The sequence below is a fragment of the Terrapene carolina genome, unplaced genomic scaffold (genome assembly GCF_002925995.2).
Source record: "Terrapene carolina triunguis isolate 2854851 unplaced genomic scaffold, T_m_triunguis-2.0 Scaffold31, whole genome shotgun sequence".
NCBI classification, from domain to species: domain Eukaryota; kingdom Metazoa; phylum Chordata; order Testudines; family Emydidae; genus Terrapene; species Terrapene triunguis.
The window spans coordinates 49,055-65,490 of record NW_020664382.1 but is presented as its reverse complement, the minus strand read 5'-3'; the positions used below and the strand labels follow the sequence as shown (position 1 = coordinate 65,490).

The 16,436-nt window shown below is 42.6% G+C and overlaps 1 protein-coding gene across 1 annotated transcript in view; it reads left to right on the top strand.

Moving 5' to 3' along the window:
- The first annotated feature begins 1,876 nt into the window (after positions 1 to 1,876).
- LOC113406499 (ribosomal RNA processing protein 1 homolog A-like) overlaps positions 1,877 to 16,436 on the top strand; it is a 28,235-nt gene continuing 13,675 nt past the window's right edge. The window contains exons 1-6 of the mRNA XM_026651733.1: positions 1,877 to 2,129; positions 7,038 to 7,120; positions 8,584 to 8,641; positions 9,464 to 9,549; positions 10,814 to 10,875; positions 15,367 to 15,496. Of these exons, the coding sequence (XP_026507518.1) occupies positions 1,892 to 2,129; positions 7,038 to 7,120; positions 8,584 to 8,641; positions 9,464 to 9,549; positions 10,814 to 10,875; positions 15,367 to 15,496 (657 nt within the window). The 5' untranslated portion in view covers positions 1,877 to 1,891. The remainder of the gene's footprint in view (positions 2,130 to 7,037; positions 7,121 to 8,583; positions 8,642 to 9,463; positions 9,550 to 10,813; positions 10,876 to 15,366; positions 15,497 to 16,436) is intronic.

Below are 16,436 nucleotides of genomic sequence, written 5' to 3'. Positions count from 1 at the left end.
TCCGGGAAGTAAGTCCCTTGCTGCAGCTGTTTAAACAGAGTAGTGTTCCTGAAGACGTGAGCATCATGAACCCTTCCCGGCCAGCCCACGTTGATGTTGGTGAAACGTCCCTTGTGATCCACCAGTGCTTGCAGCACCATTGAAAAGTACCCCTTGCGGTTTATGTACTGGGTACCCTGGTGCTCCGGTGCCAAGATACGGATATGGGTTCCATCTATCGCCCAACCACAGTTAGGGAATCCCATTGCAGTAAAGCCATCCACTATGACCTGCACATTTCCCAGAGTCACTACCTTTCGTAGCAGCAGCTCAGTGATTGCTTTGGCTACTTGCATGACAGCAGCCCCCACAGTAGATTTGCCCACTCCAAATTGATTCCCGACTGACCGGTAGCTGTCTGGCATTGCAAGCTTCCACAGGGCTATCGCCACTCGCTTCTCAACTGTGAGGGCTGCTCTCATCTTGGTATTCTCGTGCTTTAGGGCAGGGGACAGCAAGTCACAAAGTTCCATGAAAGTACCCTTACGCATGCGAAAGTTTCGCAGCCACTGGGAATCGTCCCACACCTGCAACACTATGCGGTCCCACCAGTCTGTGCTTGTTTCCCGGGCCTAGAATCGGCGTTCCACGGATAGAACCTGCCCCATTAACAACATGATCTCCAAAGCACTGGGGCCCATGGTTTGAGAGAATTCTGTGTCCGTGTCCATGTCCTCATCACTCTCGTCGCTGCGCTGCCGTTGCCGCCTCCTCCTCGCCTCGTTTTTCTGGTCCTGGTTCAGCATAAACTGCACAAGAATGCGCGAGGTGTTTACAATGTTCATGACTGCTGTCTTGAGCTGAGCGGGCTCCATGCTTGCCATGGTATGGCGTCTGCAGTGTTCACCCAGGAAAAAAGGCGCGAAACGGTTGTCTGCCGTTGCTTTCATGGAGGGAGGGGTGAGGCTGTACCCAGAACCACCTGCGACAATGTTTTTTGCCCCATCAGGCACTGGGATCTCAACCCAGAATTCCAATGGGCGGGGGAGACTGTGGGAACTATGGGATAGCTATGGGATAAGTATCCACAGTGCAACGCCCTGGAAATCGACGCTAGCTCCGATACATGGACGCACACCGCCGAATTAATGTGCTTAGTGTGGCCGCATACATTCGACTTTATACAATCTGTTTCCAAAATTCGAATTCTGTAAATTCGGATTAATCCCGTAGTGTAGACATACCCTATATTGCAGTATTTTATGAGAATAGAAGAACAGATCTAGGCAGTCTCTCCTTGATTTGGCATTATAACTGCACATACAGACTCTGTTTTCCATATAACGTTTTGAAGTTAAAAAAAACTGTGTAATTGCAAAGTAGGAAGCACGGTCTGGTGATTAAGGCACTGCACTGGCGTTTAGGGGATCTAAATTCAGCTTGAGTCCCTACAAGAGACTTCTTACTTGACTTTCCATAACTCAAGGCCCTCCTGACCATGAAAATTTCTCTGTGTGGGTGATGCCCACACCAATAGTTGGAGACAGGAAGGCATGACTCACCTGTATATATCCATTTGTAGCAATGGCCTACGTTGTTTGCTGTCTCACATCCCCATTTGTAAAATGGAAATAATAATACTTGTGTACCTTAATGGGAGTTGGCAGTGCTGGTCAGAGCAGTTGATACAAAGCAAAGAGATGACTAGTATATTTAAAATAAACATTAGAATTGTAGGGGAACGCTTTTTGTTGAAGAGGGTGTAGTGGCACAAACTGCAACCGGCACATTTTCCCAGCAGGAGGAAGGACCTTTTCAAGTGACTACTAGCCCTTTAAGAGCAGAACCCTCCCCGGAGAGACCTGGAACTTTTGCGACAGAGAGCGATTGTGACGCAATCAGCGGGCGTTCGATGGAACGCGTCAGCCGGTTCCAGCGGGTCGGCGGGAGGGACGCCTTCTACCCAGCAGAGGGAGGGGGAGCGAAGGGGGATGGTGGAGCAGGGACCATGGCTCCTGCCGCCGCCGCCGCCGTGCAGCCGCCCGAGATCCAGTTCGCGCAGAGATTGGCTGCCAACGAGAAGCGCAGCCGGGACCGGGCGGTGAAGAAGCTGCGGGGCTACATCAGCCTCAGGACCCAGAGCCCGGCGGGTAAAGACTGGGAGAGGCGCGTGGTGCTGGGCGGTGGTGGTGGGACAGGCACGTGGTGCTGGGGCAGGCAGCCCCAGGGTGGGTAGGGGAGACGAGTAGTGGGGGCAGTGGCAACTTTGCGGAGACGCGGTGGGCGTAGGAGACGCACATGACTGGGATAAGGGTCAGAGCGGCTGAGGCAAGCACATGGTACTATGGGAGGCATCGGCATTAGAGAATGAGGGTAGGTAGGGCAGGCATATGGGATTGGCAACGGCACTGGCAGCAGACTGCTGAGGGCCAGTGGGGTTAGGAAAAGGAAGTGGAGTCATAGAATGTGTGAGAGAGGCACGTGGAGTTGTTGGGAGCCTCTGAGAATGGAGATGTGGGGTTGACACGTGGTGTGTGGTACAGCAGGGCCAAATTAGGAGAGAGTAAGCGATGCTGCTGCTCAGATGGGAGTGGGATGTCTTGCACACTCCCATCTTTTCTAGGGAGGATTAGTATGCCCAATGTCCTTATTTTATATTATTTTTAATTGACTTTTACCACAGGAAGCATTTTTCCTGAAATATAGTTCTACAAGTGTGGAGGGGATGATTAGCAGCTCTTAAGAGCACAGAGACTTCAAGTACTATAACATGGACAATCACATTTCCTCAGTGGACCATATGTACAGTGGGTGCACTTAAGTTTCTTGCAGCTTTAGAAATATTACAGGTTTCAGAGAGATTCTGTGTTCAAAATGGGGAGTATCACTAGAACCAGAATGAATTTTTTAAGCTTGTTCATTGAATTTATGTTTTGAAACTGCATGTAACCCAGTTATGGTTGCCAGATGGATACAAGCATTTGAGCTCGCAAATGAAGCACCCTAGTTGGATGACTGAGGAAACGTTAAGTGACAACATGCTTTAGAGTTGACAACAGACTGAGGCCTAATCTACGCTTAAAAATTAGATCGACCTAGCTATGTCAGCTCTGTAAAACTTTGCATCCTGAATGCTATAGGTATGCTGACCTAATCCCCACTGTAAATGCGGCTAGGTGAGCAAAAGAATTCCTCTGTCTACCTGGCTACTGCCTTGCGGAGAGATGGATTAACTACATCAACAGAAAAACTCATTCCATCAATGTCAGAAGTATCTACATTATGGCACTACAGCAGCACAGGTGCAGCTCCATAGCTGAACCATTGCAGTATAGACCTACCCTGAGATGAATGGGTGTAATTCATAGCTGTTACATGTTTTCTGCCTGACAATTCAATAGGGTCTACACTTCAATTGTACATGGGAGCACCCATTTACAATATGACTGTGTACCAAACTTGTTAGAAAATGTCTTGGTATAGCTAGTATGGGCAGAATTCAGTCCCATCAATGTTAGCAATATTAGACCATATTATAACAAGATTGGTGCACAACCATATTGCATGCCTTAATATTCGGCTGCAATTATAGTGGAAAGAGGGATTGTAGGTCCTCTTTCCACCTCACTACGCATGTTGTGGCCTGTTTTGACCTCTTAGCCCTGTTCTACACTGGGGGGGGGGGAATCGATCTAAGTTACGCAACTTCAGCTACGTCAATAACGTAGCTGAAGTCGACGTACTTAGATCGACTTACCGTGGTGTCTTCACCGCAGTGAGTCAACTGCTGCCGCTCCCCTGTCAATTCTGTTTGCACCTCTCGCGGCGCTGTAGTACAGGAGTTTACGGGAGAGCGCTCGGGGGTCAATTTATCGCGTCTAGACTAGACACGATAAATTGATCCCCACTGGATCGATCGGCGGGTAGAGAAGACATACCCTTAGTGTAGACTAAGCATGTTTTTACTCTGTCCAGGACTTCGCCACAATCCAAGGAGAGGGTTATGGGCCTGCATACACGTCATTCTGTCTACACTGCAGGTGTGCAGATACCCCAGGGCAACATCCCCCCACATTGTAGAAGGGCCATTTCTGAGCTGTAGCTAACAATCTATTTGTACCCGCACTGACTGAAACACTGCCCCTTTACGACAAGATGCCTATAACTTAATGACAGGTTTCAGAGTAGCAGCCGTGTTAGTCTGTATCCGCGAAAAGAACAGGAGTACTTGTGGCACCTTAGAGACTAACAAATTTATTAGAGCATAAGCTTTCATGGGCTACAGCCCACTTCTTTGGTTGCATCCGAAGAAGTGGGCTGTAGCCCACAAAAGCTTAGGCTCTAATAAATTTGTTAGTCTCTAAGGTGCCACAAGTACTCCTGTTCTATAACTTAATGCAAGCCTCATCTTATGCACACTATGATCACTAATATAGGGGGTTCAGTTTTAACATACACATGAAGTGATGATATTTTAATAATCCACCTGTGGGAAAAGCATGAGGAATTGATAGTGTTGCATTCTAAATGTTACCCTTGTGAAATAAAAATGTTTTAAAAGTCTGTCTCCTTACCCATGGAAAAGTTCCCCTTGACCTTTTCAAAATGTAACAACTGGCATAATCTGTGACAGGCCTTATTATGGAGGCAGCAGTCATGACTCTATAATGAAGGTTGAACATACACTCAGACCTTCTTTCTGTTACATTATTGTAAATTATTGACCGTAGTGTACTTAAAATGGTGTAAAGCAGCAGACCCAGGTTCAGTATCCATATGAAAAAACATCTTTCAAGTAGCAAAGCCTGTGTTTCACAGAAGCTGCCAAAACCCCGAAACTATTATTTTGTAATCCACACATAACCTATAACAGGATATCTATGTAAAACTCCAAATAACAATTCTTAATTTATATATGGCCATTTTTTATCTTCAGAAGGTTGGTCTAGCTTGAATCCTGCTGAAGATGCATTGGCTTGATAGTCACATCTCATTTACAGTTGCTAGGGAGCTGTTTAATTTTGTCGAGATTTTGGAGGAGCAGATCCTACTGAGATATTCCCATAACTTGCTCATGTAGCTATATACCAGCTAAAAGGCAATCTTATTGTCACAAAACACCATCTTTTCTGAACATTTGCTTGGATGGCTGAAGCTGGCACAGCTTTAAAATGTTGATGTTGAGTATAAGTCTCCTTTGATTACAACTTAGATCTGAGCCTGATGGTTTTTCAAGGCTCACATGTAGCACTTTGTATGTTTCCCTCACCCACTTCTATTTCCTGTATTTGGAAATGTTGGTGGATCAGGCTGAAATGTGTGTTTGATATGGTACAGTAGTGATAGGGACACTCAACTAGCACTCAAGTCTTGTGGTGATAAATCCTATCTTAAACCTTAGTATCACTCTGCTATAATTAAAAGGCTCTGAGCACTATTTTTAGCATCACTAATAATAGAGAACCTAAAATATGTAGGTGTTCAACTGGCTCCACTGATTCTAGTTACTTTTCTTAGAAGTCCACATGCCATATCTTGGAATTGAGTGTAAGACAACTGCACAAATTCTAGTCAAAATTAGAGACTCTTGAATTTTTAGTACTATCAGAAAGACTCTGAACAATTAAAATAAAGAGGTAGTAATGTACCTCAAGTTTAATTTGTGACTAAAATATTTTCATTATATTTGTTTGTGCAGCTTGATTTAATAAAAAAGGGAATATGCCATATTTTGCTGATAACTAAAGACTCACATATAGGTGCCCTTTAAGAGGTATCTCTTGACTTGTGCTACATATAAAGTGAAACTTTTATTAAAAACATGGTCAAGGGAAATTTAGCAATATGTGTAAATAGAAGTGGTAAGATACAGTGGGAAGGAGAAAGAATGAACAGTCCATGTTGATGTAGGAGATTACGAAACAGAAAGGGAATGCTACTTCAGTGTATCAAATTAAAAGGAAAACACAGTGGAGAGTGTGTTTTTAAACCAGAAAAAAAGGAGCTGTGCAAGCTCAGGAAAAGAAACACTTTGTTCTAATATAAACATAACTTTTGCAGTGCGGTGCATGGGGTTTCTATTGGTAAGAGTTCAACTCTCACTACAATCAAAATAACTTAATTACTCTCTATGTTTAGGTTTCAGAGTGGTAGCCATGTTAGTCTATATCAGCAAAAATAATGAGGAGTCCTTGTGGCACCTTAGAGACTAACAAATTTATTTGGGCATAAGCTTTTGTGGGCTAAAACCCCTTCATCTGATGAAGTGGGTTTTAGCCCACGAACGCTTATGCCCAAATAAATTTGTTAGTCTCCAAGTGGGTTGTAGCCCACGAAAGCTTATGCCCAAATAAATTTGTTAGCCTCTAAGGTGCCACAAGGACTCCTCGTTATCTATGTTTAGGACTGAGTCATGCTCAAAAATATTAAATGTGATTCAGTGATCTGCGTTCTAACATCGTTTTATCCCATCCACGACTGCTGACCACTGAGAAATCAGTTCAATGTTTGAACCACGTTAAAATAAGATTCCAAAATACAGACCCATTTTGAATGTATAGATTGGGCGTTCATGTTTCTTAGTGCAGAGAAAGTCACTTACTCTCCCTGGTTGGTTCTTAGTCTTTCTCTTCCCCTCTCATCTTTCCATGCAATATTAAATATGATGCCCTCACTTAAAAATAACACTGGGACTTTGTTCCCTATAGTATGTTTTCTTTTAGTGCAATGCTGTGCTGGCAGGGGGATGGATCAGAATGAACTAATAGGTTTTTCCCATCTGACTTCTTCAAAACCCTTGTTAATGTACTATATACTTTATATGAGACAAATTGGAGGCTTAAAGGCACTGTATCACTGCATTAACCACATTTTTCCATATGCAAAACCGTCATATTAGCTTCAGTTCCATTCAAAATAGGAGAAAAAAATGTTTGCCCAAAAGGAATTTAAAAGGGTGGAAGAGGGTGAGGGGAAAATGAGAAATCTGCTTGTAAGCGTTTGGTGGAAGTTTCTTTTTTTTCTTATGCATATTTTTTTTTTTTTTTTTTGCACTCTAGGTTGCTTCAGCCAAGAAGAATTATTAAAAATATGGAAAGGACTATTTTACTGTATGTGGATGCAGGATAAACCTCTGCTACAGGTGTGTCATCCAGTGGGTTTTTGTGTATATAATGGATATCCTTCTGAAATGCACCATGAAGATGTAGTCCCCTTTCATTTTGGGTAGCAACACTGACCCAATTTAACACTCTTGCCACATTTCATTCATAAGGATAAGTTGGAATTAAGCGCATGTGGGAGAGTTAATTGCAACTGGCAGTCCTTCACTAAAAGGAGGCACCTGTAGATTTACTTGAATGGGAGTGTAATTGGACTTGGAATTTTCAGCAGCCTGTTCCAGGGAAATGTAAAACCTTTTCCTTCAAATAAGTTTATTTTGTATATGTACCCCCTGGAATTGTATTGGTTTGCGTATGCCCTACCACAGTTGCCTCTGTAAACAAAGTAGGAATCCTTTAACTACAGCATATCCTGGCCTCTGATTTAACCCAGTTTGAAAGTTTTGCTTGCCTTTTTTTTCATGTCAGGCTACAGAAGAGAACCCTTTTCTTTGTCACGAGGGATTCAGACAATCTTTCTTTCGCTTGCCATTTGGCTTCAACGATAATTTTCTGCAATTTCAGTCAGTATTGGTACAGTTTCTGTCCTGGGGGAGCAGGGAACTTTACAGTTTGTCATCCACATTTGGAATTTTGGAAGACTCTAGCGTAGCGCCTCGTCTTTTTTTTTTTTTTTTTTTTTTTTTTTAAATTTAAGGTGGTTGGGGATGGAGAGGAAACTAAAGGTTAATAATTCTATTGAGGTAACTAGTTTTTTAGTGCAACAACTTTGGCCAGGAAGTTTGGATAACTTTCTCCTTTACCATCAGTTCTAAGTGGGCTGTGTGGTACTCCATCCAGTGCCAGCTTTCTTCCCTTATATTGTCTGCAGATTCTTTGAAACTTGAGTGCTGCTTTGTGCTCAACACTATGCAAGCATAGAGGAAGATGTTGATTCCTGACCTTAAAATCACTCCTAATCCTAGTAACTTCATTCCTTGCAACAGTTTAAATCTCCATTTGTATAGCCAATATTCATTTTGTAAAGAATACAGTGTGTGCTGCATATAATTGAGGACTACATATTATAAGTGCCCATAAGGTTTTATACAGATGTGTAAACTCAAAGGTGTGCATTTATTCTCCTGATAATCCAGCTTTCCAGCAGCAGACAAAACTATTCTTTTGTAGACTTGTCAAGATGAGCAGATCCTTGGTATCCTTGAGTCTTCTCTTATATGTAATCCATACTAACAGAAGTGCAGCCACAGCATGACAATGTAGGTTAAAAAAACATTTTCAAGCTCGGCAATGCTTTGTCATATCCACAACTACATGAGATTCTGTGTGTGGAAACATGGACTCAGATACTTGCTAACTCAACATTTTTTTAGTATAAAGTTAATTTAAAAGTTTAGATTAACCAATGTTGTTTTGCTGCAGATCAGGAGGAGGCTAAACCCTGAAACAAGATGCTAACTTTATTTTATTTTATATTTTTAAGGAGGAACTAGCAAGTACTATCTCCCAACTTATCCATGTCGTTCAGAATATAGAGGCTCGTAAGTTTACTATTTCATTTTGTTTTCTCTAATTTTTCTCCAAAGTACCTTTATAGTTCGGGACTTTTAGTCAGTTGTCACAGAGTCCAGAACAGAGACAGGTAGGATTGTTGTTTATTTTGTTGTCATTGTTCTTTTCCAGCTGTCATCCAAGATTTGTTTGTGATTGCAATATATGAGGCAGCTCTCTGTCACATGTTCAGAATCCAATCAGTTCTTATTTGTATCTAGATTTGTCTTGATAAAGTTTGTTTGCAGTATGGTAACGTGTGCTTATTACCAGTCTGACATAAAAAGTGCTCATATTACAATGATGGGTAACAACACAAAACCCTAAGATTGCCTTTCTACTTCACTCTTATTCAGCTGCTGATTTGTTTTTATGTCTTGGTTTTTGAACTGTAGGGCCTTAATTCAGTATTAAAAATGTGTGTAACTGCTTTGCTGAATCAGGGCCTAAATGGGTATAGGTACAACTTAGTGCAAAATCAACGCTTTCTTCTCCCTTGCGTAGATGTGCATTTTGCATTTAATATTTTACAAAGATCAGTCACTGTAACTGTTTGCCACACCTATCTATGTAAAGTACTTGTTTGCTCCCTATTACTGTAGTATCTGAGCACCTTACAGTCTGTATTGTATCTATCCTCACAACAATCTTGAGTATGTATTTCTAGGCTGGTGCTGAAACTGCTGGACCAGTATGTAGAGAAGCGTGAAAAAAAAATTAAGTTGGAAAAATAGTCTCTCTAGGCTGCTTTCAGTAACATAAAATAGTATTGGTGTTGAACATGCACATTCACTATTTTTGTTCTGTTGCAGAGCACCTGTTCATTCAGACCTTTTGGCAAACCATGAACCGTGAATGGAATGGGATAGACAGATTGCGCCTTGATAAATACTACATGGTAATATTAATTTTTTTCAGGTGGTGGGATTGGGGTTTTTTTTTTCCTTTTCTTTTTGGTATATATATTTTGAACGGACAAAGCACGATGCTGCTGTACTGGAGAGTTGCCATCTCTTCTTATGTCTTTGCATATGTTATAGCGAAAGGATTTTGCTAGTTTCAGGATACACAATGCAAAGCATATTTGTTTATAGGCCTTTAATTGGTGCCCTGGCAGGTCTAGAAGTCATGACACTATTTTTATTTAAGTGTCTGATCCTGCACAGGCTTATACATTTGCTTAGCTTCACACCACATGGGTATTCCTCATTGACTTCAGTAGGACTACTCCTGCGGATAAAGTTAAGCACATGCATAAGTGTTTGCAATGATATCCAGAGGGCATGTTAATGGCTACCTCATCAAAATTAATACTTAAATAAAAGTAAGGCTACTTTGAGATTTTTCTGGAGGTGCCATTTAAAAACAAAAAAAGTTACCATCTACAGTAGTTAAACTTACCACAGTGTACTAGATTCCTACATATAGGAAATATATTAGATTGAAGTATTGAAGTGAGGTAAATTAATTTTTAAAGGCATATTCTAAGCATAAAATATTTATTAATTGAAATACACAGTAAAATCAGATTAGTATTTTGTCTTCCAATTTTTATGTTTATTTCCTTAAAAAAAGGAAGCTAAATTCAAAAACTTGCATGATTGTAGTGTTATGGTTGAGAAGTTAACTACTCCAAATTGAGAACATCAAAAATGTACGGTTCCTAGAGGTTAATTTATTATGGCTGTTACATGTGTAGTGTTCCTGTCTCTTAATTAATGTATATACAACAGGACAAACTAACGTAAGTATGAAGTTGTTAACATTTTTAATTGGTTTGAATTTATTAAATTGGAATTTCTGTAAATGGTTAAGTGGAGGAATGCACCTTAACTGCTTTGGAGGATTTTGGGGGTGGGGGAGCAGCATAGAACGGTGCGGGTGGGGGGGATGTACCATGGTCACTGTATTTTGTTTGGCTTGCAGTGTAATGACCGCAAATAGTGATGCTGTTGGAACTTCAGATCACACGCTGCCTATACCCCATCTCCCAGTAGTGGAGAGACTTCTCATGTACTCATGAAAGAACCTTTCCAGCAAACTTTGTAGGCCATCAAAAGCTCAACTAAAGAGTCTGCCTATGTGACTGTCAGAGTAGCTATTTTATTGACTCAAATAGTTAGAAAACTGTAGTGTCATATAACAAATCTTCTGCTTTGTAGCTAATCCGCATGGTTTTGAGGCAATCTTTCGAGGTACTGAAAAGAAATGGATGGGATGAAAGGTAAATAAACTGCTAGATGTAATTGTATAATAAAGAAGTTGCACGGTTTGCCCATATCAAAAATATTTTAATTTAATGTGCCTTCTTCCTCTCTAGATGGCTCTTCTTAGTCATTGGCTTTCTTTGTTCTGTTTAAGCCTTTTATGTATCACATCATTTGTGCTATCTAGTTAATACATAGATTAAAGTCTACATTTTTTATTAAGTTAAACATTTGTTGTAATTGATAACACTCAAGTTTGCCTAGGCAATTAGTCTAAACGTGCATTCCACAGTAAGGCTTTTGTGAAAAAGCTATATGGGTATTGTGACAAAGTTCCTCCTCTACCTTGGTGGGTCCTGTGCTTAGTGGCGGATTTGCTCGCTTCACAGATTCACCTGTGGGTCAGGAAACAGTCCAGAGACCTTCCCCTCTGGTAGAAGCTATAGTCCAGGTCAATTCCTCCTGTGTTTGATCAGGAGTTGGGAGGTATGGGGGGAACCCGGGCCCGCCCTCTACTCCGGGTTTCAGCCCAGGGCCCTGTGGACTGCAGCTGTTTAGAGTGTCTCCTGGTACAGTTGCACGACACCTACAACTCCCTGGGCTACTTCCCCATGGCCTCCTCCCAACACCTTCTTTGTCCTCACCACCGGACCTTCCTCCTGATGTCTGATAACGCTTGTACTTCTCCGTCCTCCAGCAGTACGCCTACTCACTCTCAGCTTCTTGCACACCTCTTGCTCCCAGTTCCTCACACACACTTCCTCTCCTCTGGCTCCCCCTTGCTTGACTGGAGTGAGGCCTTTTATAGCATCAGAGGGGCCTTAATTAGAGTCAGGTGCTTAACTGCCTCACCTGACTCTTAGCAGGTTAATTGGAGTCAGGTGGTCTATTAGCCTGGAGCAGCCCCTGCTCTGGTCACTCAGGGAACAGAAAACTACTTATCCAGTGGCCAGTATATCTCCCTTCTGCTACTCTGCTGTTCCCAACTGGTCTGGGTCTATCACAGTATATGTACACATACTGAATATAAGGGCTTTTAGCATGATGGCATAACAGGTCTTGCATTCAGTGGTCCCCGTGCATACTGGTGTTGCCAGGCTTTTTGGCGTTGCATCCAGGAGAACCAGCAGTGGAATTTTAGAAGTATGCATAATAATAATAATGAAGTCCTAGCACAGAAAATCTGGAAAAGGGAATCTTGTTATCCATGTTTTAGGAATTCCGTTTTCCTTGTCTGGGGTGACAATTTCTTGATAAAAGCAGCTTATAGCAGTCTTTCACTGTAAACTGACTTCTCTGTCCAGTCTGTCCTGTTTCGTATGCACTGTCTTGTATATTTTCAACAAGCTGTTAAACAAGATGGTGGTTCTAATGTCTAACTTCCATTCTGTGTCTAAACCTCTGACTTCAGTCTGCTGGATTGGCCTTCTCTTAGAGTGGTGATGACTTTCAAAACTAGTACTTCTCATTATTAATTAAAGAAGAGGAAAGGTTGCCTAGTGGTGCCTCATGCCCTTCCACAATGTCAAGTGCATTTTATTTATTTCTCTGAAAACCAGGAAATGGAGAGTTAAGGTAATGGAAACTTAAGCTTCTGAAAACGGGAAATACAAAAGATACACGCCATCCCTACCATGTACCCTTAACTCTGTTTTCAATATCCAGACATGCCAATAACACACACGCACACTGACACACTAATCTTACAGATGCTGCAGAGTACACAAGCGCTGTAAGATAAAATCTTACATCTTCTCTTTGCTAAAGCAAAACTTGGATTTAGGTCAGGTGTAGTAAACAGGAGCTACCTACACTGATTTTAATCTACACAAACCATCTCAGACTTGCTAAATGTTATAATATTTTCACCCTTGCTCAAGTATTGCTTCAAAGACATTGCCTTCACTTACCCCTCACTCTGCCCTGGTGACTGCCACATAGGGCACCAGATTGCTGATCATCCTGATAGCAAGATACTTCTGCTGATACAATCCTCAGAACTGAGTGCTGAATTGAGAAATGTTTGATCCTTCAAGGGACATATGCTCCTTTTCTCATATCACAATCACAGCTTTGCCAAGATGCTCCAAGTAATCCCTCCACTATTTGGTACAGCTACACGTAACACGGGCAAGACAACTGGAGTGCATGCAGATAAATGCTGGATGTGCAAATCTGTGGAACACAGCACCAACAATGCTGCGTTCTTTTAGTTCTCCTTATCTGTTTATTGTGGCACGATGCTACTGAATCCTTCACAGTAATATTGCTAGCTCCAGTGCACAGAGTTAAAGTTGCGTTGTGGGTATGTTGTGTATTGTAACTTCATATTTCCTGGTTTCCAGGGAAATAAGTATAAGTGCACTTGACATTCTTTACCCTGCACCCTCCCCAGCCCCCACGATCCCTGCACTGCTCCAGCACGCCCCTCACTGCTACGACGCCTCCGCCTCCCCCTTTAGTCCTTACCACTTCATCAACCAAAGTATAAGACTCTGAAAATGTTATGAGCAGTTCACATTAGGGGTGCTGTGTATGAGGACCTAGGGACTTGCTTTCCTTTGCTCATACTCAGTACCATTGTTCAGGATGTTTACAGTATCCCAGTTGCTTCTTAGAGTCTGTCCTCTTCCTTTTGATTAATGCCAATTTCTTTGACGGTATTGTGATACAGGAGGGCCAGGGAGCAGTGGGAGAATGGTAGAGGGGGAATATATAAGCCCTAGGCCAGGGATCGGCAACCTTTGGCACGCGGCCTGCCAGGGTAAGCATCCTGGCGGGCCGAACCGGTTTGTTTACCTGCCGCGTCCGCAGGTTCAGCCAATCGCGGCTCCCACTGGCCACGGTTCGCTGCCCCAGGCCAATGGGGGCTGCGGGAAGCGGCGGCCAACAAGTCCCTCATCCCGCACCGCTTCCCACAGCCCTCATTGGCCTGGAGCGGCAAACCGTGGCCAGTGGGAGCTGTGATCGGCCAAACCTGCGGATGCGGCAGGTAAACAAACTGTCCCGGCCCGCCAGGGGGCTTACCCTGTCGGGCCGTGGGCCAAAGGTTGCCAATCCCTGCCCTAGACTAATTAAGGCGTGGGTCCCTGTAGATTAGGGAGGGTTGCTACAGGTTAATTGAAGCACCTGTAGTCAATTAAGGCCCTGTCAGGAACCTAATAAAACCCCCTGCTTCAGGCAGTCAGGGTAGGAGGAGGAAGGAGAGAGGACTGGAGCTTGGAAGTGTGCTGTGAGAGTTGAAAGACCAGAGAACCAAAGTAAGGGAGACCCTGCTCCAGCAGGGGAAAGAGACTTCCTTCTCCAGCGTCTAAGGACTGAAGGTACCCCACCCAAGGGGGAAGAGGGTAAGAACCCACAGGGGTTGAGCGGGTCTGGGGCTCAGAGTGAGGAGCAAACCCAGACCCCTCCCCTGCTTCCCTCTTGTACCACCTTCCCGGGCCACTAGCTGGGACCTCGGCGCCCAAGAGCAGGGGCAAGGGGTAGCATCTTAGCGCCCCTCCCCCCCACCCCGCCAAGAAAAGCGCAGGACCCACCATGCTAACATCAGCCATCTTGCCACAGTACTTATATAATAAAATCCATCTGTATGTGGATTTCAAAATCTCTCTCTTAAACCAGAAATGTTGGTTTCAGAGGGGAAGAAACTTCCAAGAAAAGCCTAGGCTTAGAGCAAGGACAACATACATACTTTGATAGCTGCCAAGGAAAAGGCTCGAACACCCAGTGCCTGGGTGTTGTTGAGATTCAGTGATCGCAGCATATCTCCTGGAGCCACTCAATTATCCTGACAGCAGGCTGACTGGAAACCCTTTTGCTTTTAAGGGGCCCTAGTTTTGCAGGGCGTGTGTATTTCTCTTTGCCTCGAGCTACTGACGATCCAACCCCAAGTTCCTAAACTAATCCTAAATAACTTCAGTATAACACTCCCAAAGGGGCAATGGGAGCCAGACACTAGGTAAGATCAATTCTGAGCAGCTGAGATCAGTTTTTGGAGAGGACTAGAGCCATAGCCTGAGCTCCAGGTGTGCACACAAAATTAGAAGAGCTAGATTATTTTGTAAAATGCTGCGGGTGTTTTAGGGGGAGTTGTATGATGGGAACCCCTGGCTCAAATGACCCCAAATCTGGACCCCCTTACCACCATGAGACACAGTAAATTTCAAGGCATTGTGAGTCAGCATATGGATTCTCAAGCACTTAGAATAGTCTTTTAAACGATAAAAGAGACTAAACCTTAACTATAATAGAGTTGCCACTCCACTATAATCACTTGTGTTGAGTGGATTTCCTTACAGCCGGCAAACAATATTCTGACCTCAGGAAACTCTGACAATAACAATTTTTTTAAGCAGTAAAAATTATGACTGGACTTCTCTGAATATTTTCTTTATTTCTGACAAGTGTCAAAAAGCCACCTTTTAGTAGTTGGTAAAAAAAAAAGCAAACTAAACCCAGACTTTTAAATTTATGTATCCTGCTTGCCTTTTTTTTTTTTCCTTCCCCAGTCTGATTGAGCCATTTCTGCATCTGCTAATGAAGGAAGTCATACACCCAGAAAGTAATGCTCCCAATGGGATAAAATTCCATTTTATTGACATCTATCTGGAAGAACTGGCTAAAGCTGGAGCCAAGGAGGTAGAAAACACATAATTCTCTTTGTGATTATTATTGCTGTATTATACAACCATCTCTTATCAGTGTTTTTAAATCCTCGTTTATTTATATTTAATTGTTTTAAATATAAACTCATTAACACTGAAGACATTTCTGAAATCCTGTTTCCTTACCACTATTTATGCTGCTAAGTTTTGCATTTCTCTGAGCTTGGACAAGGAACGTAGATTGGTCACTTTCCAATTCTCACACTCTGCTACAATTGGTCCAATTTTAGATTGTAAATATAATGAGGGAATCTTTTTGATTTTGATTCCCTCCTTTTTTTTCTTTGGGAGGGGAAAAAGAAAACCCAATTGTTGTTTCTGTTGGGATTTTTAAAATTCTCATCACTCTTTTCTTTTATAAAAATTCACTTTGAGCCCATACTTGACCTGACCGTTTAACCACATGTTGTAGAGATTCAGAAATATAATTTTAAAACTGTCTTCAATGACTTGGGCACTACTGGATTCAGACATGTGCATTTTGATAGACTGCCCCATAAAGAACAAATTACACAATTTGCCAGGTACCAGCAATATCTTTAATTTAGTTTGCCTGTTATCTCTTTCAGTATAGACCTTCCTCTCTCTTACTTAAGTCTTACTGGCTATTGCAAAGCAGCAGAATTTTGCAGCAGTCTAAAGTCTGATTCTACAGCACCTGCTGTGGAATTCTGCTGCAGGAATCTGAATTCTGCTGACCATTTCATTACTACTTGAAATCCCTCCCCATAATGTCGTTCTTCTTAGCCTGCTAGGGAGGAGTCCCTGCAGCCCCAATATACTAATTCGTAGCCTTCGCTTTGCTAGTCCATATGTGGTGCTGCTGGCAGATGCCCTCCTGGTAACTATTTTCTCTTTAACAGACAAGATGAGCTTATTAGCAGTTTTGTAGCAGTGCTCGCTAAAGAAGAGAC